This window comes from Lissotriton vulgaris, chromosome 3_2 (genome assembly GCF_964263255.1).
Source record: "Lissotriton vulgaris chromosome 3_2, aLisVul1.2, whole genome shotgun sequence".
Taxonomy (NCBI): Eukaryota; Metazoa; Chordata; class Amphibia; order Caudata; family Salamandridae; genus Lissotriton; species Lissotriton vulgaris.
The window spans coordinates 186,601,514-186,624,954 of NC_141690.1; the positions used below are offsets into that span (position 1 = coordinate 186,601,514).

Genomic DNA, 23,441 nt, shown 5'->3' on the forward strand with positions numbered 1-23,441 from the left:
CAGACACATTTTCAGAACAGCCACTCTCTGTCCTTGGCTCGGTGGAACGAACTCTCAAACCTCACTGAGGCTGCATTTTTGTCAATGACCAGTCAAACTTAAAACAGAAGCATATCCTCCTTGACAATCCTTTTCTGCGCAGCCTTTCCTTTCTTTACCCCCAGAGAACCCCAGAAAAAGCTGTTCAGCCACCCGATGGTCCTTGATATGATCAATGTAAAAGCATAAAGCTCTTTTGGGGTCAAGTGTAGTCAACTGCTGCTGCTCAATCTCCACATAAGACTGAGTGCAAAATCCTTGTCCTGTTGTTTTGCCAGAAGTTCCTCTTAAAGTTTTTTTTTACTGTGGCAGCAAAAAAACTGATTTCCATTCAGAAGCGAGGAGGGAAGACCTCTTTATTCAAGATTCTTGATAATACAATGAAGATCAGAAATATTTGCGGACTAAAAAGTGTTCTGATCTTCCACAGCTTTGTAGCGTGGAATGACTCGTATCCTTTCTTGTAAGCAAAGGTTTTGCAAATTAGAGCAATTTACTATAAGAGTTCAGAATGGTTAGTTTGCAAATACATTGGCCTTTGATCACAACAAGCTATAAATGAAGAAAATTCAACTATTTGAACTACTTACCTGCAGACACTTGGCGGTGCACTTAACGAACTGTCCGTTGATACGGGTGGTGCAGCTGTAGTCGTGCAAAGACCTGAATGTTGATCTACAAACGAAGGTGCAGTTGAAGCAGTTTTGGGAAAAGATGGCGTTGTATGATTGGGAAGATGAGTGGTAGATGTTGGAGAAAGTCCAGAAGGAGAAAGCGGGGGGAGAGATGATAAACCTGTTGGACTATTCCTTGGAGCAACTGGCGCAGAATGTCTGTGGTCCTCTTTACTAATATTGTGAAACACATCACCTGATGTAAAAAATAACAAATATTGTAATACCACATTTCTATAGGCAATCCTAATTATTCATTAAATCAACTACATATTGGCACTACATGCACGAATGAATCAATTCTAGTATTTGTAACAACTCGATAACTCACGGACAAAAGTTACTATTTCATACAGATCATTGTGAATTTACATATTGCAGCTAAGGGGAACATTAAAAGGATAGAAGCCCTTTGTAGAACCTATTGCTTCAACTTTAAACGTCCCCGCAACTAAACCGGCCCCATTGCTAAAGGCGCATCTCCACCCTTCCACCCCTACACCACTTGATTCTACATGCCCACCACCATTCTTGATCCGAGTCAAAGGATACCCCAACACAGAAGGGCTTTCTTCATTGCTAGCAAGGCCACAGAGAGGAGCTAATGACCATCAATGGATTATAAAGAACATTTATTCCCAAGACTTTGCAAATTAAAAAAGAAATAGCAGTTTTTTTTCCTCAAAAATCTGAGCTGCAATTTAATGCTTTGTTAATATGCCTCTGTAAACAGTACCGCCACCTCTTAATGATTTGCCTCACGGAAAAGAAAAACTGTTGAGATTTTTGGGAGATACTTGTGTGCAGTACTAACTAAATGCCAGTGTTCTATTTACAGACTAACATTTGTTATGGATGCTATGTTACTCAGCAGCAATGCTGAACTGTGGGGCCTGAGAAAAGTTACTCCCAGATTCAGACAGGTTCCACAAATCTGCCATTTAAATGACAGTTACATTTATTACATAAAACACTTTTGGACTGCAACAAGAAATCTCAAAACTTTTACTGTGTATCCTTTTGATATTCCCCATGCCTTAAAGTTTCAGGCATTGGATGTATACTTCCTAATTACATTCCAGTGCCGAGTTTTTACTACACAGCAAGTATGCACCTGGTATAAGTAGCTGCATTACATAATTTTATGAAGGCAAAAAAATATGTCCAAATAAACGTCTAGTAAAAGGATATCGATCAGAAAATAGACATACGAGAACAAAGGATCCATAATTCAATTAAAACAAGACTGGGAGAGAGAGAAACAGATTAAATCATCAGCGCATTACAGTCTTGAAATATAATCCAATAGATAGCTTTAACAGGACAAGTCATAAAAACGAAGGGCAAACATATGTTTGATCGTTCTAATATGTCACCTTTGAAATATTACAATATTCTTTAAGAAATGAAACTAAAGCCAAGTAAGAAACAAATAAAAGAGGATCAGGAGACTTGTTAATACAATCACAAACCTCAATCAGTTTCAAAGCATTATGAAAACATCTCCTTTATTTTTACCAGCGACATCAACAGCAAAAAAATTATAGGGATTTCCTGGAACAAAAGACAAATGTTCTCTAGCCTCCAAGTGCGTTTTATGAGTGTTCAAGTGGGACACAGAAGATACATTTATGATGTAACTAGTAGGACTATAGAACAATTTTGAAAGCCACATTCTCTCCCCCTCCATACCCCCCACCCATATTTTGTCTTTAATACACGTGGCACAGACAGGCCATTAGGGTTTTTTAGAGCAGTTACACAAACTCTACAACATGCAGTCAAAACCTAAAACAATACACTATTGGACAGCTTGTTACATTTTGCTCTAACATTTTTGAAGCATAAGGCAGTAAACTGAGTCCTTTCTGAAGCAAAATAAAATACACAAATTAATATGGCCAATTCCACCTTATATTAGGTATTGCAGGTCCTGTTAGATGTGGAAGCTCATGCTTAATGCTCACTGTGCAAGACCTCGTGCTCCCTTCAGGGACTTTCTGGGGCTTTGTCCTTATAGCCAAAGTAAACAGTTACTTACCTTTTCTAACACTTTTTCTTGTGGATACTCTACCTGCAGATTCCTTACCTTCTGAATATCCCGGTTGCTGATCTAGAAACTCTTTAACCCCTTCGATGCTGATGACGAGCTCAGCTCGTCATCAGCCACGTCGGTCGTGTGCTGATGACGAGCTGAGCTCGTCATGTAACGCGGCTTTTGGAAAAAAGCCGCACAGCGCAAAAATAACCCCCGCACGCATGTGGTTAATAGCTCTCCTACACCATTAGGGTCTGCTGGGCTCCACTTCGGCGCCGCAAATGGCATCCCAGTGAAGTCACTGGAGGCATAAAGCACCCAGTCAGCCTGGTGGATTCAGTTTCCTACATCAACCACCGTCTCTCGTTCCAAGCACTCCAAAGATCCCTCCACTCAACCTAGCTTTCCCTTGTCACGGTACCAAGCATCAAGAAGACCAGAATGGGAGGTCGTTCCTTCTCCTTCCTCGCAGCCAAGACATGGAACACCCTCCCTCTCCACCTCCCCTAGACACCAACTCTCTCCAAGTTCCTGTAGGACCTCAAGACATGGCTCTTCGAACAATCACCATAATCGCCCGGCACCCCACGTACCCTGCTGGGCCATAGTAAACCTCTGAACCTCGAAGCCCTCGCCGGTACTCTGAGTGCTAAGCAGTCGTGCCCCCATCCACCCTCCCCCACCCCTTCCGCCTGCGCCTTGAGACCCTTCTGGGTGAGTAGCGGTGCTTAACAAATAATTGATTGATTGATATTTTGTGCGCATTCCAGTCAGAGGAGTCTTAATATTAAGGAGACAGGTGTAGTGTTATATAATATGATGGCACCTGTTAGACGGACCGGGAGGGTCGGCCGAGACTACGGGGAGAGGTCTCCGGGGAGAGCCGTCTCCAACGACTGTACAGACAAGTAACTTCCCCCCCACAGACGGACACCACACAAGGTTGAAGGTTAACGAGGCTTTATATGCAATTCTTAGGTTACGATGATATGATACAAGGAGGTCTGGACTCAGGGGTCCCCTCGGTTCTAGTCTCTGGATTAGGAAAAGGGGTAGCGGGACAGTCTTGTTACCAATGAGTGGAAAATAGCTCTCAATCCTCGAGCTCGGCGTTCTAGATGATCGGGCCGCGGCGGAGCCAGCAGGTCCCGAGATGGACGAAGGAAAAACGACGGTCCGCGGCGGAGCCTGCAGGTCCCGGTGAAGATGACGGTTACAACGGTCCGCGGCCACGCCAGCAGGTCCCGACGACGATGAAGGAGATGAAGGTTGCGAAGTCTGTGGCAGCGCCAACAGGCAGGACGATGGTGCACAAGACAGAGCTACGGCAGCGCCAGTAGTCCGCCTAGGATGAGTTCCTCTTTACGTCTCTCGACTCCAAGATACAACTGCCTTCCTGCTCTGGAGCTGCCCCAGTTATAGGGCTGGTGTGCTTTGATGTCCGGACCCTCGCACTTGGAGGTCGGGAGGTCCGGGATGAGGGAGTCCAGACACCCAGCAGGGGGGTGGAGCCAGCGCCCGGGGAGGCGATGGGCGAGCGGCACTTGGTGGGGGAGAGCCATCGACACCTCCTTCTCCCATTGACTTGCCAAGTAGCCCGCTCACCTCCTGGGTGGATGGTGGTGCCGGGATGTCTGAGGCCTGGCCAGGCCCAGGGTTGAGGTCGGCCGGGGGCCAGGTGGCCACGTGGTGGAGTGTCCAAGATGGCGCCCCAGGATGGGCGCGTGGGCTGGCAGTGGATCGGACCCACGAGGTTGACATGCTCGAGGGCAGGGGTCCCTGAGGGGACGGAGGACGTGCAAGGGTGGTGTGTAGTACCTGCGTGACCGGGCTCAGGCCTGGTCGGGCCGGGGGAGAGCGGCCTTTCATGTGGCCTGTCCAACATGCGTCCCCCCCAGCTGAAGGCGGGGAGAGTTACCCATCCTCTTGGGGACTCTCCTCGTCGAGGCGGAAGAACCGGGACAGGCCATCCGCGTTGGCGTGATCTGGCCCAGGCCGGTGTTCGACTGTGAAGTCCATACCTTGTAGGGAGATGGACCAGCGTAGTAACTTTGGGTTTTCCCCCCGCATCTGCATCAGCCACTGCAGGGGTCGGTGGTCGGTCTGTACCCGAAAGTGTGTGCCAAAAAGGTAGGGCCGGAGCTTTTTGAGGGCCCATACCACAGCGAAGGCCTCCCTCTCTATGGTGCTCCAGCGCTGTTCCCGTGGTAGGAGTCGCCGGCTAATGAAGGCCACCGGTTGATCAAGGCCGTCGGTGTTCACTTGAGACAGGACTGCCCCAATGCCATGGTCGGAGGCATCCGTCTGAACGACGAACTCCCGGCTGTAGTCGGGGGCCTGGAGCACAGGGGCGGAACACATGGCGGCTTTCAATTGTTCAAAGGCAGCTTGACACTCTGGGGTCCAGTTGACTTTCTTGGGCTGGTTTTTCGACGTGAGTTCTGTGAGGGGCCCCACTATAGTCCCATAGTCTTTCACGAACCTTCGGTAGTAGCCTGTGAGGCCCAGGAAGGCTCGCACCTCGGTCTGGGTGATGGGGGACTGCCAGGACTGGATGGCGGCAATTTTTAGCTGCAGAGGGGCCACCAGGCCGCTTCCCACCTGGTGCCCGAGGTAGGTTACAGACCCTTGCCCAATTTGACATTTGCTGGCCTTGATCGTGAGGCCAGCCCGCTGTAGGGCTTGCAGCACTGCTCGGAGGTGGTGGAGGTGCTCGGACCAATGGTGGCTGTACACAGCGATGTCGTCTAGGTAGGCGGCGCTGAATCCTTCGAGCCCCGCCAGGACCTGATTGACGAGCCGTTGGAATGTCGCTGGGGCGTTCTTCATGCCGAAGGGCATGACTGTGAAATGGTAATGGCCATCGGGTGTGGAAAAGGCAGAACGTTCTTGCGCCCGGGGTGTGAGGCCGATCTGCCAGTAGCCCGCCGTCAGGTCGAAGATACTGAGGTAGCGGGCAGCTCCCATGCGGTCGATCAGTTCATCTGCCCGGGGGATGGGATGTGCGTCCGTTCGGGTGACCGCATTCAAGCCCCGGTAGTCGACGCAGAACCGGAGTTCTGGTGTGGTGCCGGGGGCAGCTGCTTTGGGGACCAGTACTACAGGGCTGGCCCAGGGGCTGTCTGAGGCCTCGATGACCCCGAGTGTGAGCATCTTGGCTACTTCTTCCTGGATGCAGGCCCGTACCCGATCTGGCACGCGGTAGGCCCGGTGGCGGATAGGGGGGCTGTCCCCCGTGTCCACATCGTGCACACACCAGGAAGTGACACCTGGGGTGAGGGAGAACAGGCTGGCGAACTGTGATAGGAGGACTTGACATTCCTGGCGTTGCTCTCTGGTGAGGGCCTCCGAGAGTCGGACCCCATCCACGGAGCCGTCTTGCTCCCGAGTCCGTAGGAGGTCAGGGAGGGGCTCGGAGTCTTCTTCAGCCCCAGTGTCTGTGGCCATCAGGAGGCTGAGTTCTGTACGCACAAAGTGGGGCTTTAGTCTGTTAGCGTGGAGGACCCGGAGTGGGTTCCGGGAGGATTCCATGTCGATGAGATAGGTGGCAGGACCCTTGCGCTCGATTACTTTGAAGGGCCCCGTCCATTTGTCTTGTAGGGCGCATGGTTCGGTGGGGGACATCACCCATACCTGTTGGCCAGGTTCAAATTCAATGGATGAGGCATTCCGGTCATACCACTTTTTCATGTCCTCTTGACTGGCCTCTAGGTTGGCTTTTGCCAGTTCCCGGAACCGCCGGGTCTGGTTGCGGAGGGTTAAGAGATACCGGAAGACATCTGGAGGGTTCTTTAACGGAGGCAGCTCCCAGCCTTCTTTGACTAGGCTGAGCGGCCCCCGCACTGGGTGTCCATATAGCAGTTCAAATGGGCTGAAGCCCAGGGATTTCTGGGGGACCTCTCGATAAGCGAAGAGGAGGCACGGCAGCAGCACATCCCACTGGCGACGGAGGGGCTCTTCCAACCCCCCGATCATCCCCTTTAGCGTGCGGTTGAACCGCTCAACGAGTCCGTTCCCTTGAGGGTGATAGGGGGTCGTGAACCGGTAGGTGACCCCGCACTGTTGCCAGAGGGATTTCATGTATTTAGAAATAAAGTTCGTGCCTCTGTCGCTGACGACTTCTCGGGGGAAGCCCACACGGGAGAAGATCCCCATCAGAGCCCGGCCGACTACCGGGGCTGTCACAGTCCGCAGAGGGACAGCCTCAGGGTAGCGGGTGGCGTGGTCCACTAGCACCAAGATGAATCGATGGCCTTGTTTTGTGCGCGGGTCCAGGGGCCCCACAATGTCTATTCCGACCCTCTCAAACGGGGTAGTGACCACAGGAAAAGGTTGCAGGGGAGCCTTTAGATTGCGGCCGCTCTTTCCACTGGCTTGGCACGTGGGGCAAGACCGGCAATGCTGGTGCACATCGTTCCTCATTTTGGGCCAGAAGAAGTGGGTCACTAGGCGACTGTAGGTTTTATCTTGTCCCAGGTGTCCTGCCAGGGGGACATCGTGGGCCAGGTTTAGCAGAAAGTCTCAAAAACGGAGGGGCACCACTAATACTCGGTTGGCCCCCAGCTCGGCGATTCTTTGCTCGCTGTACAGTAGATCATTGTCCCAGTAGACCCAATGAGTTCCGGAGGTATCCCCTGCGCTTTGGGCGAGCGCTTGCTGGCGGAGTCCCTCGAGGGAGGGACAGGTCTTCTGTTCTTGGCGAAATTGTTCTTGCGTGGGCCCCCCCTCTTGAGGCCACTGGTCGAGGTTAGCGAGGTCGGAAGGTTGAGCTGGTTCGGGGGGGATGTCACGGTCGGTGGTTTCGGCTGGGGCGACCGGGGGCGGTGGTGCCGGCCATTCGGGTTCTTCGGGGCGGTGGTTGGCACGGGCGGCCATGGACCGGGTGGTGACGCACGCCCAGTCCGGGACGCCTAACATCCCCAGGTGTTCTCTTCGCTCCACGGCTGCCCACGGAGAGCTTTCAAGGTCATTTCCCAGGAGGCAGTCTACGGGGGCATCGTCTCGGACCGTTACTTTCAACATGCCGGAGACCCCTCCCCATTCGAAAGGGACGCAGGCCATCCGACACAGACTTTCCGAGTTATCGGCTGATCGTACAGGGCAGAGAATGTTCGGTAGATACTGTTCTGGGGTCACCAGGTGACAGCGGACGGCTGTTACACTGGCCCCGGTGTCACGAAGGGCTTCGGCCCGGCGTCCATTGATGCTCACCCATTGGCTGTACTTCTGGGTGTTAGCGGGTAGGGGGACCCGCGGGACCATGTCTTTCCCCCCTAAGCATGCTAGAGCCATGGCGGCTGGCTCCCACTCTTGATGCTCTTGTTCGTATTCTTCCTGCTCCTCGGAGATCTGTTCTTCCCCTAGGGCCGCAGCGGCCACTTGGCGGGGTCTTGGGCTCTGGTACTGCGGGCAATTTGGGTCGTTTGCATAGTGGCCGACCCGTTGGCATCGGTGACACGTGACATTGGCTCTGTACCCCGGTCGCGCCGGGGTGCTGCCCCGGTTGGCCGAGGGGGTGGTGCTGGTAGCGGGGGCGACCGGAGCGTTGTCTCTTCCTCGTCCTTGGCCCCCTCCTCCTCCTCTGGGTCGGTGCTGACCATTGTTGTTCCGGTTCTGTTCGTAGGACCCATTCCGGCCCACTCTGGTGATCTCCCACCGGTCAGCTTCGGCTGCGAGCTGCCGGGGATCCGTTAACTTGCTGTCGAGGAGGTGCTGGCGGAGTTCAATGAAGCAATTGTTCGACAGATGCTCCCATACCATCAGATTGAACAGTTGTTCGTAGGTCGTGACGTTGCTTCCTCTGATCCAGCCCTCGAAGGCTCGGCTAAAGTAGGTTACATAGTCCACCCAAGTTGTACCCGGGATGCGGGTGCAGTCTCGGAACCTCTGACGGTACATCTCGGGCGTGAGGCCATAGCGGGTGAGGAGTGCCGCTTTCATATGGTCATAGGAGGTCATCTGGTGGTCCGGGAGCTGTAGCAGGGTATCGCGTCCCTCATTGAGGAATCTCCCCCATAGACCGGCTCCCCAATCGCTTCTATCGATCCGGTGTGCAGTCATAGCGATTTCATAGGCCTTAAACCATTGCTGGATGTCGTCCTCTCGGAAATATTCTCGGACAACATCCTTGGGGATGTGTACCTTTTTCTCTGTGGCCCCTGAGGTGTGGGGTCGCTCGGGCACCCCTACTTCTTTATTCTGCTTGCGTAGGTTGATCTCGGCTAGGTTCCGTTCGTGTTCGTACGCCAGTTTCTTTTCCTCGAGCTCCCTTTGTCTCTGTTTCTCCTCTCTTTCTTCTCGGAGACGCAGGTGCTCTAAGTTGATTTTTTGTTCGGCCAACTTAAGTTCAACGTCCATTTTGAGCCGGGCCATTTCTAGCTCGTGTAGTCGGGTTCTTTCTCTTTCCTGGATCTCGTCTTGCGAGAGACCCGTTCTTTGCCCTTCAGGGGCCGTGGTGGTTTTTTCTGCGGTGCTTTGATCGGGGGTTCCGGCAGCCCCGGTCTCTGCCCAAGATTCTAGGGCATGCTTAAAATCATCTTTGGTGCTTAGTCCGGTGGTAGCGATACCCAGTTCGATGCAGAATTGTTTTAGTTCACGATGGCTGTACTCCTCTAATTTCTCCATTTGGAATTTCTCGGTTGATCCGCTTTCTTTAGTTGTCATTGTGATTTCGTCGTGGGGTGAGCTACTCTCTGTACGTTATGCGGTGATTCGGATCGCGCCGCTGGCCACCAATGTTAGACGGACCGGGAGGGTCGGCCGAGACTACGGGGAGAGGTCTCCGGGGAGAGCCGTCTCCAACGACTGTACAGACAAGTAACTTCCCCCCCACAGACGGACACCACACAAGGTTGAAGGTTAACGAGGCTTTATATGCAATTCTTAGGTTACGATGATATGATACAAGGAGGTCTGGACTCAGGGGTCCCCTCGGTTCTAGTCTCTGGATTAGGAAAAGGGGTAGCGGGACAGTCTTGTTACCAATGAGTGGAAAATAGCTCTCAATCCTCGAGCTCGGCGTTCTAGATGATCGGGCCGCGGCGGAGCCAGCAGGTCCCGAGATGGACGAAGGAAAAACGACGGTCCGCGGCGGAGCCTGCAGGTCCCGGTGAAGATGACGGTTACAACGGTCCGCGGCCACGCCAGCAGGTCCCGACGACGATGAAGGAGATGAAGGTTGCGAAGTCTGTGGCAGCGCCAACAGGCAGGACGATGGTGCACAAGACAGAGCTACGGCAGCGCCAGTAGTCCGCCTAGGATGAGTTCCTCTTTACGTCTCTCGACTCCAAGATACAACTGCCTTCCTGCTCTGGAGCTGCCCCAGTTATAGGGCTGGTGTGCTTTGATGTCCGGACCCTCGCACTTGGAGGTCGGGAGGTCCGGGATGAGGGAGTCCAGACACCCAGCAGGGGGGTGGAGCCAGCGCCCGGGGAGGCGATGGGCGAGCGGCACTTGGTGGGGGAGAGCCATCGACACCTCCTTCTCCCATTGACTTGCCAAGTAGCCCGCTCACCTCCTGGGTGGATGGTGGTGCCGGGATGTCTGAGGCCTGGCCAGGCCCAGGGTTGAGGTCGGCCGGGGGCCAGGTGGCCACGTGGTGGAGTGTCCAAGATGGCGCCCCAGGATGGGCGCGTGGGCTGGCAGTGGATCGGACCCACGAGGTTGACATGCTCGAGGGCAGGGGTCCCTGAGGGGACGGAGGACGTGCAAGGGTGGTGTGTAGTACCTGCGTGACCGGGCTCAGGCCTGGTCGGGCCGGGGGAGAGCGGCCTTTCATGTGGCCTGTCCAACAGCACCACATTAAAAGGACATGTGTGATAAGCCATGCAACGGGGAGGAATCTGCAGGTATATTAGAGAATTTTCAGAATCGCAAATCCAGAATTGGAATTGTCCCCTTCGCACAGCGTTCAAGGTACCCAACCAAGGACATAGTAAAGTAAATCCAAATCACAAGATTAGTCCATTATTGATTTAATCTCATTAATGATTTCAAAAGTTCATTCATGAATTGTAAATTAGTTGTAACAAACAATATCCAAAATGCTTGAATTGTAAATCCCTATGCATTTCGGGCTGTTCAGTGAGCCCTTCGTCAGGGGAAAATCTAAGGAGAAAAACAAATGAACGGTCTGAGAAATCAGAAATGTATCCCCATCTAATACATCATGAACATAATACTTAATCGATCATAGGTTCAAACAACACAGTGATTAGTCAGAGTGATTTTGTGCTTAAAAATCGAGTGAACCAGAATGTACCATATTGCAGTCTAATACATGCCTTCTGTGAATTGGGGAACAAAATGTGTTTGAAACCGAGCATTCACAAATGTGACCAAGAAGAGTACATTTACGTGAACTAGAAGCACACTGGGAACGTTTAACGTGAGAGTGTTCAGAAAATCGGTGGTGTTAGAAAAGGATAGAGAACAGTGTCAACAAAGTGTCAAACAGAAACATGGTCCACCGTAAACGAGTACAAACGATATTACGAGGTTAGTACCTACTTCAAGCATTCGTGTGGGACAGTCAAACTGCCATTCGGGTGCCGTGCAGTTAGCGCTCTGGTGGATGTAGAAAACAAGTATGCGAGTGGCGTGGCCGGTTAATGGATGTAGAAAGTGGACTTTGGATGAAAGAGTGTGGCGGCCATCTTAACAGAGTTAATATGAACAGTGAAGGATGGTAGTGAAAAAACATAGAACGATGAAGAACGATGTGTAGTTAATGTGTGAAACGGGTGGGAATAATGTAAAGTACATATTAGATAATTTCAGGAAACATGAGTTGATCATAAAATAAAAAAGCAAAAGTAATATATATAGTACTGTTCATAAATAGCAAAGAAATTCCATTCTATCATTGAGCCCAGTGGGCTGCATCGTGCACAGGTATCTGATCCAAAAGTTCTCTCTTTGGAGCAGTTTGTCCTTCATGTTCATGGTAATGGTGGTTTGTACATTTTCAAGTACAGTAAATTTCAGTTGTGCGACATTGTGTCTGTTTTCGGTAAAATGTGATGCAACGGTGGATTTCATATTGCTGGTCCGAATGTTACTTTTGTGTTCCAAAATTCTTGTCCGAATTTTGCGTTCAGTATGCCCTATGTAACAGAGGCCACAAGGACACTTGAGCAAGTAAATCACATTGTTAGTATTGCACATGGTATTCACCTTTAGTTTGATAGGATTACCTTTCATTGGATGATGTAATATGTTGCCCTTAATTATATTGTTACAATTGCTACAGTTCTAGCACGGTTGTAGTCTTTTATGCGTGTCATGAGGTTTGAGATTCTTGGGGTGAGTTAGTATTTCTTTGAGGTTGGGCCCACGAGTGTAGGAAAAGATGGGAGGTTGCTCAAACAGACCTTGAAAGTCCGATTCGCTGCTGAGAAGTTGCCAATGTTTGTAGATTTTGCGGTATTTAGTACTTAATGTGGAATATTTGGAAACCACAATCATACGTTTGTTGCCAGTTTTGGTTTTGGTAGAGAGCAGTTCATCCCTATTCATGTTGTTAGATTTCGTTTTGACGATGTTGAGAATGTTCTCAGGAAAACCCAGATCTTGAAATCTCTGGCACATGGATTCAGTTTGTAGGATGCTGTCTGAAGGATCAGATATGATTCTTTTTACTCTCATGAGTTGAGACAAAGGTAAATTGTGTTTCAAACTGGGTCGGTGAAAACTAGAATAGTGAAGGGTGCTGTTACGATCCGTGTTTTTTCGGTAGAGAGTGGTTTGAAACTTGTTATCAATCAGTAGAACTTTAACATCCAAGAAGTTGATGGTTTTTTGATCGAATGTCCACGTGAAATGAATGCGATCATTGATGGTATTTAACAATTGTAAGAATTCCAGTAGTATTGTGCAGGGTCCAGACCATAAAATGAAAATGTCATCAATGTATCTTAGGAATAGTTTTCCATGTTGCTTCCATTGAGGTAGATTGAGGATGTTGTGTTGTTCGAAGTGGTGCATGAAGAGATTGGCGTAGGTTGGGGCAGCACAATTTCCCATTGAAGTACCGCTGAGTTGAAGATAGCATGTATCTTGCCATTTGAAGTAACTTTGATAAAGTGTGAATCCAAGAAGTTCAATCAGGAACGTTTGTAAATCTGTGTTGATGTTTGAATTCAAAATAGCGGACTCTATGGCCTCAATGCCAAGATTGTGTGGAATTGACGTGTATAACGCCTTGACATCAACAGTGCACAACCAATGTTCTGCGTTGATATCCAACAGTGAATTGTCTAACTTTTTTAAAAAGTCAGTGGTGTCGCGAAGATAGGTTGGAGTGGCAATTACCAAAGTTGTAGATGCTTGTCTAACAGTTTGCCTACAGGTTCGTCGATACTGCCCCTGGTGGATACAATGGGCCTGAATGGTGGATTGTTAAGGTCCTTATGAACCTTAGGTAGCATGTACAATGATGGGGTTCTGGGATTGTTCTGTGTTAAGAACCTCTTGGTCTTGTCCGTGATGATATTTTGTTCAAGCGCTTGCTGAAGAATGTTCGCTAAATGTTTCTTGAATTCATCAGTGGGATCGTATGTTAATGGTGCATAGGTGTTGGTGTCTGTGACATGATTATGAACTTGAAGGTCATAGAATGTTCTGTCCATGATCACCAGTGCGCCGCCCTTGTCGGCGTTCTGGCATATGATGTTAGGATTGTCTGCCAATTTTTGAAGTATATTGCGTTCCTTCATGGTAAGATTGCTGTGTTTCAATTTGGGTTGGAAGGTAAGGGATGTGATGTCTTGTTTGACCAAATTCTTGAAAGTATCGATAATCTTATGGCTGACGGGAGCCAAGAATGTGCTCCGAGGTCGTAGATCTAAGAGAATCTCATCTTGTTGTGTGGTGACGTTTGTCACATTTTCAAAGTAATGTCTTAATCGAATGTTTCTCATAAGTTTGAAGAAACTGATCTCTAACTCCAGGGTATTTGACTTGGTAGTAGGTACAAATGATTGACCTTTTTGTAAGATGTTCAATTCTAGGTTGGAAAGTTCATAAGAAGAGATGTTTATAACCAAGTTGTTGAATTTGGTTATTTCCTCTTGCCCTTCTTGTCTTTTTTCTCTGGTTCTTTTGTTTTTTCTGCTGTTTTTGACCCACCGGGGTCTTCTTGATCCTCTGTGCTCACCCCTAAAAAAGAGACCGCAGATTCTGTTCTATTACTAGTTGAAGCGGTAGGTGTGGGTTGAGTTGGTGTTTTCTGGGTGCGTGACTCACCTTCAGAAGAAGAGGTGTCAGTAGCTGAATAGGGATTGTATGGTTTAGGCTGATGTCGGCAGGCATAGACTTAAGCCCAGGTGTACACCTCGCCGAGTTTGTAGTCTATGGTGTCTCTCTTATACTTCCGTATTTTCCGTTCCTGTATGTCTTGAGTATATTTGTCTAGTTGGTCATTTAAATCTTCCAACATTTTGGAGTAGTCGGTTGTTTCCATGGAGTTTGTCAATTCAGTTTTAATGGTGTCAATATCAGATTTGAGTTCTTCTAAGGTTTTAGCTAACTCTTCTATTATGAGTAGAATGAGATCCAGGGAGCATTTATTGAGAATATTATACCATCTCTCAACAAAGCGGGTATTGTTTTTGCAAAGCAGTGGTTTAAGTGGGACTCTCAGGCCCCTGGGGATCCGTTGTGCACGGTGGTACCTCACTAGGGTGCCTGCATGAAGTCTTTGGTTGGTTTCTTTCTTCAATAAGTATAGAAGTTGTCGGATGTTGCTTTCTTTGCTTTTTTTGTTGGTAAAAGGAGATGTTTCTTCTCTAATCAGTCCGTATATTTTGGTAGCGCCATCACCGGAAAATATGATATTGACACCATTCAAAACTGAATTGACAAACTCCATGGAAACAACAGACTACTCCAAAATGTTGGAAGATTTAAATGACCAACTAGACAAATATACTCAAGACATACAGGAACGGAAAATACGGAAGTATAAGAGAGACACCATGGACTACAAACTCGACGAGGTGTACACCTGGGCTGAAGTGTATGCCCGCCGACATCAACCTAAACCATACAATCCCTATTCAGCTACTGACACCTCTTCTTCTGAAGGTGAGTCACGCACCCAGAAAACACCAGCTCAACCCACACCTACCGCTTCAACTAGCAATACAACAGAGTCTGCAGTCTCTTTTTTAGGGGTGAGCACAGAGGATCAAGAAGACCCTGGCGGGGCAAAAACAGCAGAAAAAACAAATGAACCAGAGAAAAAAGACAAGAAGGGCAAGAGGAAATAACAGAATTCAACAACTTGGTTATAAACATCTCTTCTTATGAACTTTCCAACCTAGAATTGAACATCTTACAAAAAGGTCAATCATTTGTACCTACTACCAAGTCAAATACCCTGGAGTTAGAGATCAGTTTCTTCAAACTTATGAGAAACATTCGATTAAGACATTACTTTGAAAATGTGACAAACGTCACCACACAACAAGATGAGATTCTCTTAGATCTACGACCTCGGAGCACATTCTTGGCTCCCGTCAGCCATACGATTATCAATACTTTCGAGAATTTGGTCAAACAAGACATCACATCCCTTACCTTCCAACCCAAATTGAAACACATCAATCTTACCATGAAGGAACGCAATATACTTCAAAAATTGGCAGACAATCCTAACATCATATGCCAGAATGCCGACAAGGGTGGCGCACTGGTGATCATGGACAGAACATTCTATGACCTTAAAGTTCATAACCATGTCACAGACACCAACACCTATGCACCATTAACATACGATCCCACTGATGAATTCAAGAAACATTTAGCGAACATTCTTCAGCAAGCGCTTGAACAAAATATCATCACGGACAAGACCAAGAGGTTCTTAACACAGAACAATCCCAGAACCCCATCATTGTACATGCTACCTAAGGTTCATAAGGACCTTAACAATCCACTTTTCAGGCCCATTGTATCCACCAGGGGCAGTATCCACAAACCTGTAGGCAAACTGTTAGACAAGCATCTACAACCTTTGGTCACTGCCACTCCAACCTATCTTCGCGACACCACTGACTTTTTAAAAAAGTTAGACAATTCATTGTTGGATATCAACGCAGAACATTGGCTGTGCACTGTTGATGTCAAGGCGTTATACACGTCAATTCCACACAATCTTGGCATTAAGGCCATAGAGTCCGCTATTTTGAATTCAAACATCAACACAGATTTACAAACGTTCCTGATTGAACTTCTTGGATTCACACTTTATCAAAGTTACTTCAAATGGCAAGATACATGCTATCTTCAACTCAGCGGTACTTCAATGGGAAATTGTGCTGCCCCAACCTACGCCAATCTCTTCATGCACCACTTCGAACAACACAACATCCTCAATCTACCTCAATGGAAGCAACATGGAAAACTATTCCTAAGATACATTGATGACATTTTTATTTTATGGTCTGGACCCTGCACAATACTACTGGAATTCTTACAATTGTTAAATACCATCAATGATCGCATTCAATTCACGTGGACATTCGATCAAAAAACCATCAACTTCTTGGATGTTAAAGTTCTACTGATTGATAACAAGTTTCAAACCACTCTCTACTGAAACAACACGGATCGTAACAGCACTTTTCACTATTCTAGTTTTCACCGACCCAGTTTGAAACACAATTTACCTTTGTCTCAACTCATGAGAGTAAAAAGAATCAGATCTGATCCTTCAGACAGCATCCTACAAACTGAATCCATGTGCCAGAGATTTCAAGATCGGGGTTTTCCTGAGAACATTCTCAACATCGCCAAAACGAAATGTAACAAAATGAATAGAGATGAACTGCTCTCTACCAAAACTAAAAAACTGACAAACGTGTGATTGTGGTTTCCAAATATTCCACATTAAGTACTAAATACCGCAAAATCATCTACAAACATTGGCAACTTCTCAGCAGAGAATCGGACTTTCAAGGTCTGTTTGAGCAACCTCCCATCTTTTCCTACGCTCGTGGGCCCAACCTCAAAGAAATACTAACTCACCCCAAGAATCTCAAACCTCATGACACGCATAAAAGCATCCTACAAACTGAATCCATGTGCCAGAGATTTCAAGATCTGGGTTTTCCTGAGAACATTCTCAACATCGCCAAAACGAAATCTAACAACATGAATAGGGATGAACTGCTCTCTACCAAAACCAAAACTGGCAACAAACGTATGATTGTGGTTTCCAAATATTCCACATTAAGTACTAAATACCGCAAAATCTACAAACATTGGCAACTTCTCAGCAGCGAATCGGACTTTCAAGGTCTGTTTGAGCAACCTCCCATCTTTTCCTACACTCGTGGGCCCAACCTCAAAGAAATACTAACTCACCCCAAGAATCTCAAACCTCATGACACGTATAAAGGACTACAACCATGCTACAACTGTAGCAATTGTAACAATATAATTAAGGGCAACATATTACATCATCAAATGAAAGGTAATCCTATCAAACTAAAGGTGAACGCCACGTGCAATATTAAACAACCTGATTTACTTGCTCAAGTGTCCTTGTGGCCTCTGTTACGTAGGGCATACTGAACGCAAAATTCGGACAAGAATTTTGGAACACAAAAGTAACATTCGGACCAGCAATATGAAATCCACCGTTGCATCACATTTTACCGAAAACAGACACAATGTCGCACAACTGAAATTTACTGTACTTGAAAACGTACAAACCACCATTACCATGAACATGAAGGACAAACTGCTCCAAAGAGAGAACTTTTGGATCAGATACCTGTGCACAATGCAGCCCACTGGGCTCAATGATAGAATGGAATTTCTTTGCTATTTATGAACAGTACGATATATATTACTTTTGCTTTTTTATTTTATGATCAACTCATGTTTCCTGAAATTATCTAATATGTGCTTTACATTATTCCCACCCGTTTCACACATTACGTACACATCGTTCTTCATTGTTCTATGTTTTTTCACTAATATCCTTCACTGTTCATAGTCACTCTGTTAAGATGGCCGCCACACTCTTTCATCCGAAGTCCACTTTCTATATCCATTAACCGGCCACGTCACTCGCATACTTGTTTCCTACATCCACCAGAACGCTAACTGCACGGCACCCGAATGGCAGTTTGACTGTCCCACACGAATGCTTGAAGTAGGTACTAACCTCGTAATATCGTTTGTACTCGTTTACGGTGGACCGTGTTTCTGTTTGACACTTTGTTGACACTGTTCTCTATCCTTTTCTAACACCACCGATTTTCTGAACACTCTCACGTTAAACGTTCCCAGTGTGCTTCTGGTTTAACGTAAATGTACTCTTCTTGGTCACATTTGTGAATGCTCGTTTTCAAACACGTTTTGTTCCCCAATTCACAGCAGGCATGTATTAGACTGCAATATGGTACATTCTGGTTCACTCGATTTTTAAGCACAAAATCACTCTGACTAATCACTGTGTTGTTTGAACCTATGATCGATTAAGTACTATGTTCATGATATATTAGATGGGGATACATTTCTGATTTCTCAGACCGTTCATTTGTTTTTCTCCTTAGATTTTCCCCTGACGAAGGGCTCACTGGACAGCCCGAAATGCATAGGGATTTACAATTCAAGCATTTTGGATATTGTTTGTTACAACTAATTTACAATTCATGAATGAACTTTTGAAATCATTAATGAGATTAAATCAATAATGGACTAATCGTGTGATTTGGATGTGCTTTACTATACCCTTGGTTGGGTACCTTGAACGCTGTGCGTAGGGGGACAATTCCAATTCTGGATTTGCGATTCCGATACTTCTCCCACACGCTCCAAGGTTCAGAGAGCGAAGCCCCAGCAGCACGCGACAACTTTGCAAATCTTCAACTTCGTTAGTGCGCGTCTAACCCTTCAATTATATTAGAGAATTTACCAGAAAGAGCATTACCAAAGTTTAGTAAACTTTTTCTTCTGGTGGATACCTCTCCCTGAAGATTGCTCGCATTCTGAACAGATTCCCTAAGGAGTCCCCAATCAAAAGGTTGGTGCATCATTGCTGGTTATTGCAAAACAATCCAAAAGACAGTAAGAAAATTGACCTTTAACACCAACCCCACCCACCCCTCACTTTCAAATTCAAACAGTAATGCTTCACAAAAGTGAGGAGGTTCTTTTTGTGCAGAATCACAGCACATCTTGATGCACAGGATTATTCATTTAAAAAAGAAATCTTTTTATTGAACAAAAAACGAATAAAATACATAAAATAACTCGGGTGAATGCCTTCGGTTCCAGCGCACAGGTCAATATGGCACATACAGAATCAAATACCCAACAATTAATACTAGGGTCCAGTGGATTCCTGCACTTCCAAGTCTAGGCCTGACATGGGCAGATTACAGATCCCCCCCCCCCCCCCCCACGGTGGCTGTTCCACACCCCCAAATTACCCCACTTCTGCGGGCAACCCCGGGCCACATACACCAACTTTTCTCTAAACATACACCAATCAAGGTCTTCTGCCCATTTGTTGGTTTGGGGCGGCTGGCCGGAACCTCAAAGTTGCGCGATATTGCGCTTGGCCACCATATACGTTGACTTGACCCACCATTTCTGGTACACACTTAAATTGGATGGCTCTTAACCTCTTGGCTGCTAGGCGTTTTCCCCCTCCTGTGCTGGGAATTACCATTTTGCTGTTTCCATGACTAGCTCAGCTCGTCATCAGCACACGACACCCGTGGGTGATGACGAGCTGAGCTCGTCATCAGCATCGAAAGGGTTAAACATTTAACAGACATCTCCGGGCTTCCGGCCGCATCTCCACCCCCAACACCTCTCCCAACTAATCTTCGCCCAGTATATTTGTATCACATCGAAATGCCAGAGGGTATGCATCAAGGTGCCAACTGCTCCGCACCCTCTCCTACAAACTCCACGCTCAGCACTCCCCATTCGTAACAGGCGGGGCCCCGTTATGTAGGATCTATGCAGGATCTTTAGCTGCACCAATCGGAGCCACATCTGGATAGCGACCACCTTGGGGGAGGACACTGCCTCCACCCAATCTTCATCATCAAGTTCCAGCCCATCCGCACTCCACTGAGCTCCAACCCTCAACAATGGATTCTCTGAGTTATTTACCAATTTCCAGTATATCAATGAAATGTTTTTCTCCAGAATATGCCCATTCAGTACGCAATCTTCAAGAGGGGATGCCTCCTGGAGATCCGCGCCCCTGGAGACATGAGTGGTGAGAGCGTGCCTCACCTGCAAGTATCGGAAATATTCGTTCTGGTGTAGACTATATTGCTCCACAAGGAACTCAAACGTATGCACTGAGCCTTTCCTCCACACATCTAATATCCGGGTAATTCTAATGAGGTCCCATCTATTGAATCCTTTGGTCATCCACATGCTGCCCAATTTCTCGGAATTAAATAAAGGGGTGGCCAGTGTCAGCTTTCCCTCCCACCCAAGACTTTTGTTGGCCGCGTGCCACACCTGTGTCGCATGTGCAGTCGGACCAGTCAGGGGAAATCTTCCAGGTTTAGAATACAGAGCTCTATCAATCATCCCACCAGGAGCATGACCCCGGTCCATGGCATAGCCTGGGTCTCCTGGAAGTCCATAAACTATATGGTTTACTGTGGCCAACTGTGAGGCCCAGTAGTACTTGCGCAAATCTGGAAGTCCGATCCCGCCATCATACCACGGGAGGGTCAATTTGTTAAAGGCAATACGGGCGCAGCCATCCCAGAGGAGCCGCCTCTGGAGAGCCTCTATACCTTTGAAGTGTGCGGCTGGCACCGGGTCCATTGAATTCTTTAAGGCATACAGAAACCGGGGAAGCGCCATCATCTTGAAGAGAGTAGTTCTTCCAAGCAAAGAGAGAGGTAGCGATTTCTAGCGCTCCACGTCTTTCCTACACCTGCTTAACAGAGCAGCTAAGTTACTGTCATACCGCAGCTTTGGGTCAAGTGCGATATATATGTCCAGGTACCGAAATCCTGTTGTCTCAACCCGTATAGTACATGACTGAGGGATCGCCGGTGGGTCGCCTACCACCACAAACCGCACCGACTTGGCCCAATTAATGGCCAATCCAGAATATCTGCTAAAGATGGCAAGTACATCCAAGAAGTTCCGAAAGGACTCTCTGGGGCTAGTGAGATAAAGCAACACGTTATCGGGATAAAGCGAAATCTTATCCTCCCAGTCGGGAGTCCACCGCAGACCCAGGATCGATCTAATCCATGCAGCCAATGCCTCCATCACGAGTGCGAAGAGCAGCGGAGACAGCGGGCATCCCTGTCTGGTGATCCTCCCCAACGGGAAGTCACAGGACTTGCAGTTATTAACAATCACTCTAGCTAGGGGTTTCGCGTATAACAGGCGCACCTAGCTGATAAATTTGCTTCCAAAGCCCAGCTTCATCAGCACAGCAAATAAATATTGCCAGTCCACTATCAAAGGCCATTGTGGCATCCAGGGAGACTAACACCGTTTCCTCAGGAATTAGGCAACTTCATCATCTGTCAATGCAGAATCAAGGTAGCTCCTGACCTCCGACAAACGAGGCATAATGATATCACTAATCATTTCACTATTCTCTGATTCTGTGAAGTCACTGCCGGCCTTATAGACTTTTTTGATAGTACTCCGAGAACTCATCTGCCACAGCCTGCGGAGCCGTGATCATGCATGACTCCGGGTCTTCCAATTTCTGTATCAGCCTGGAGGCCCGTTCCCCATGTTCAAGCCAAGCAATTAACTTTCCGGCTTTATCACTGTGTTCTTATATACGGCTCTGAACAGCATTGTGGTGGGTCACTGCTCTATTTCTGACTAACGCTCTATACGCCTCCTCTCGGAGACGCAGCAGATGGAGGTCCACCGGCGTGTGTGCCTCAGCTATCTTCTCTTCCAAATGCAGGACTTCCGCTTCCTTCTGAACAACCTCCGCCTGAGTTTTCTTCTTCCCTGACACCAGGGATAACACTTCACCTCTCGCCACAACCTTATACGCCTCCCATAGGGTTTGAGCGGATTCTACCGAACCCTTATTCTCCATAAAATAACTATCTGACATCCGGAGGATTTCTCTCTTAATGGCGGGGTCCTTTAACTGCCAGGCACTAATGGGAGCCACTCTGCCGACCGCTAGTAGCTCCAGAGTGAGGTCCAGCCACAGCAGGGAGTGGTCAGATATTCCCCTCCCGAGATAGTGCACCTCGTGGATCATAGGTGCCAACGCCGCCGGAAGCAGCACATAGTCCAGCTTAGACAGACTACCGTGGGCTGCCGAGACATGGGTGTAGTGCTTGGATGTCGGATTACGTGTTCGCCAACTATCCACCAAGCCCAGTGCGTCTTGGAAGTCAGGCAGCCATTTCTGCGACTGCCTAAGCGCCCGGGGCGGCTGCGATTGTCTCACCATCCAGCACTGAATTAAAATCACCACCTAACACTAGATCACCAAGAGGAAATGAGGAAGACGCTACCCAAATCCCGATAGGTCTCAGTCTGGAGGCCGGGTGGCACATAAATAGACAATAGGGTGACCGTCCGGCCCCCTATCTGCCCCGAGACACCTGCATAACTGTCCCTCTGATCAATCCAAGTATCCTGCACAGACAGAGGGAAGGAATTTCTAACTAGGATCCTAACTCCCCTGGAGCCGGTAGTGAATCCAGCGTGCACCACTAATTTATATCCTCCCTGGTGGAGGGCCAAGCATCTTGTCTCCCAGGCCATTCACGTTCCAACTCAACACTTTCATCCCTGACCCTTTGTTACTACGTGTCACCGTACCCATGCAAAACTAGCATCGCTACTCTTTCATCACCGGAGACTAAAAAATAAAATAAACCACAATCACACCCCAACATATTCAACAACACACCCCTCCCCCAACCCCCTCCCTGCACCCTTGCTCACGGCATTCGCCAATCCCCAACTCGCAGTGTGCCTGTCGCCCCATACTCTAACTAACCGTCTATCTAAATGTAGATCCGAGGAGGAGTTCAGCGCCCCCATTCTCTAACCCGGGACATTACACCGGTACCAAATCTCTACCCAGGAAAGCGTGCGTGTAATGAAAAATGTCTCCTGTACAGGCCCAAACCCCTCCACCCCCCGGAAACCAGCCCCACGCCATGTCAATGGCCATACTCATCATTCCTGTTCCTGCAGGCCTCCTCCATATTCGCCACTGTGTCTCTGTGGTCTGTGGCTCTGCCCGTGCGGGAATGCCATCTGCCCAGTCTTTCGGGATTGTCAAAAAACCAGACCTTTCCCTGAGCCTCGACTCGCAGCTTAGCAGGGAACATCATGGCATTCTTATATCCTTTGTCCGCGAGTCGCTGCTTGACTCCAAGGAAGCTTTGCCGCTGTTTCTGAACCCTCTAGGTGAAGTCTGGATAGAAGTTGAGGGTTGAGTTCTCATACCTCAGAGGTCCCTCTGACCTAGAGGTTTACAGGATAGCGTCTATCTCTAAAGTTAAGGACCCTCGCGATCATTGGTCGAGGCGGGGCGCCCGGACGCGGCCTTCCACTCTGTATTCTATGGGCCCGTTCCAGGTGAAGAAGTTTCCCAGTCCCTTGGGTTTCAAATGATTAAGTATGATATCTTCTACGAATAGGTCCGGGGCTTGACCCTAAGCCCTCTCCGGGACACCCGTGATACGCACATT

General features: G+C 48.2%; 1 protein-coding gene across 3 annotated transcripts in view; it reads right to left on the bottom strand.

The window, feature by feature from the left end:
• FAM193A (family with sequence similarity 193 member A) overlaps positions 1-23,441 on the bottom strand; it is a 577,965-nt gene that overhangs the window by 138,524 nt on the left and 416,000 nt on the right. For all 3 annotated transcript variants that reach the window (XM_086964186.1, XM_086964185.1, XM_086964184.1), the window contains exon 17: positions 630-909. In XM_086964186.1, the coding sequence (XP_086820312.1) occupies positions 630-909 (280 nt within the window). The remainder of the gene's footprint in view (positions 1-629; positions 910-23,441) is intronic.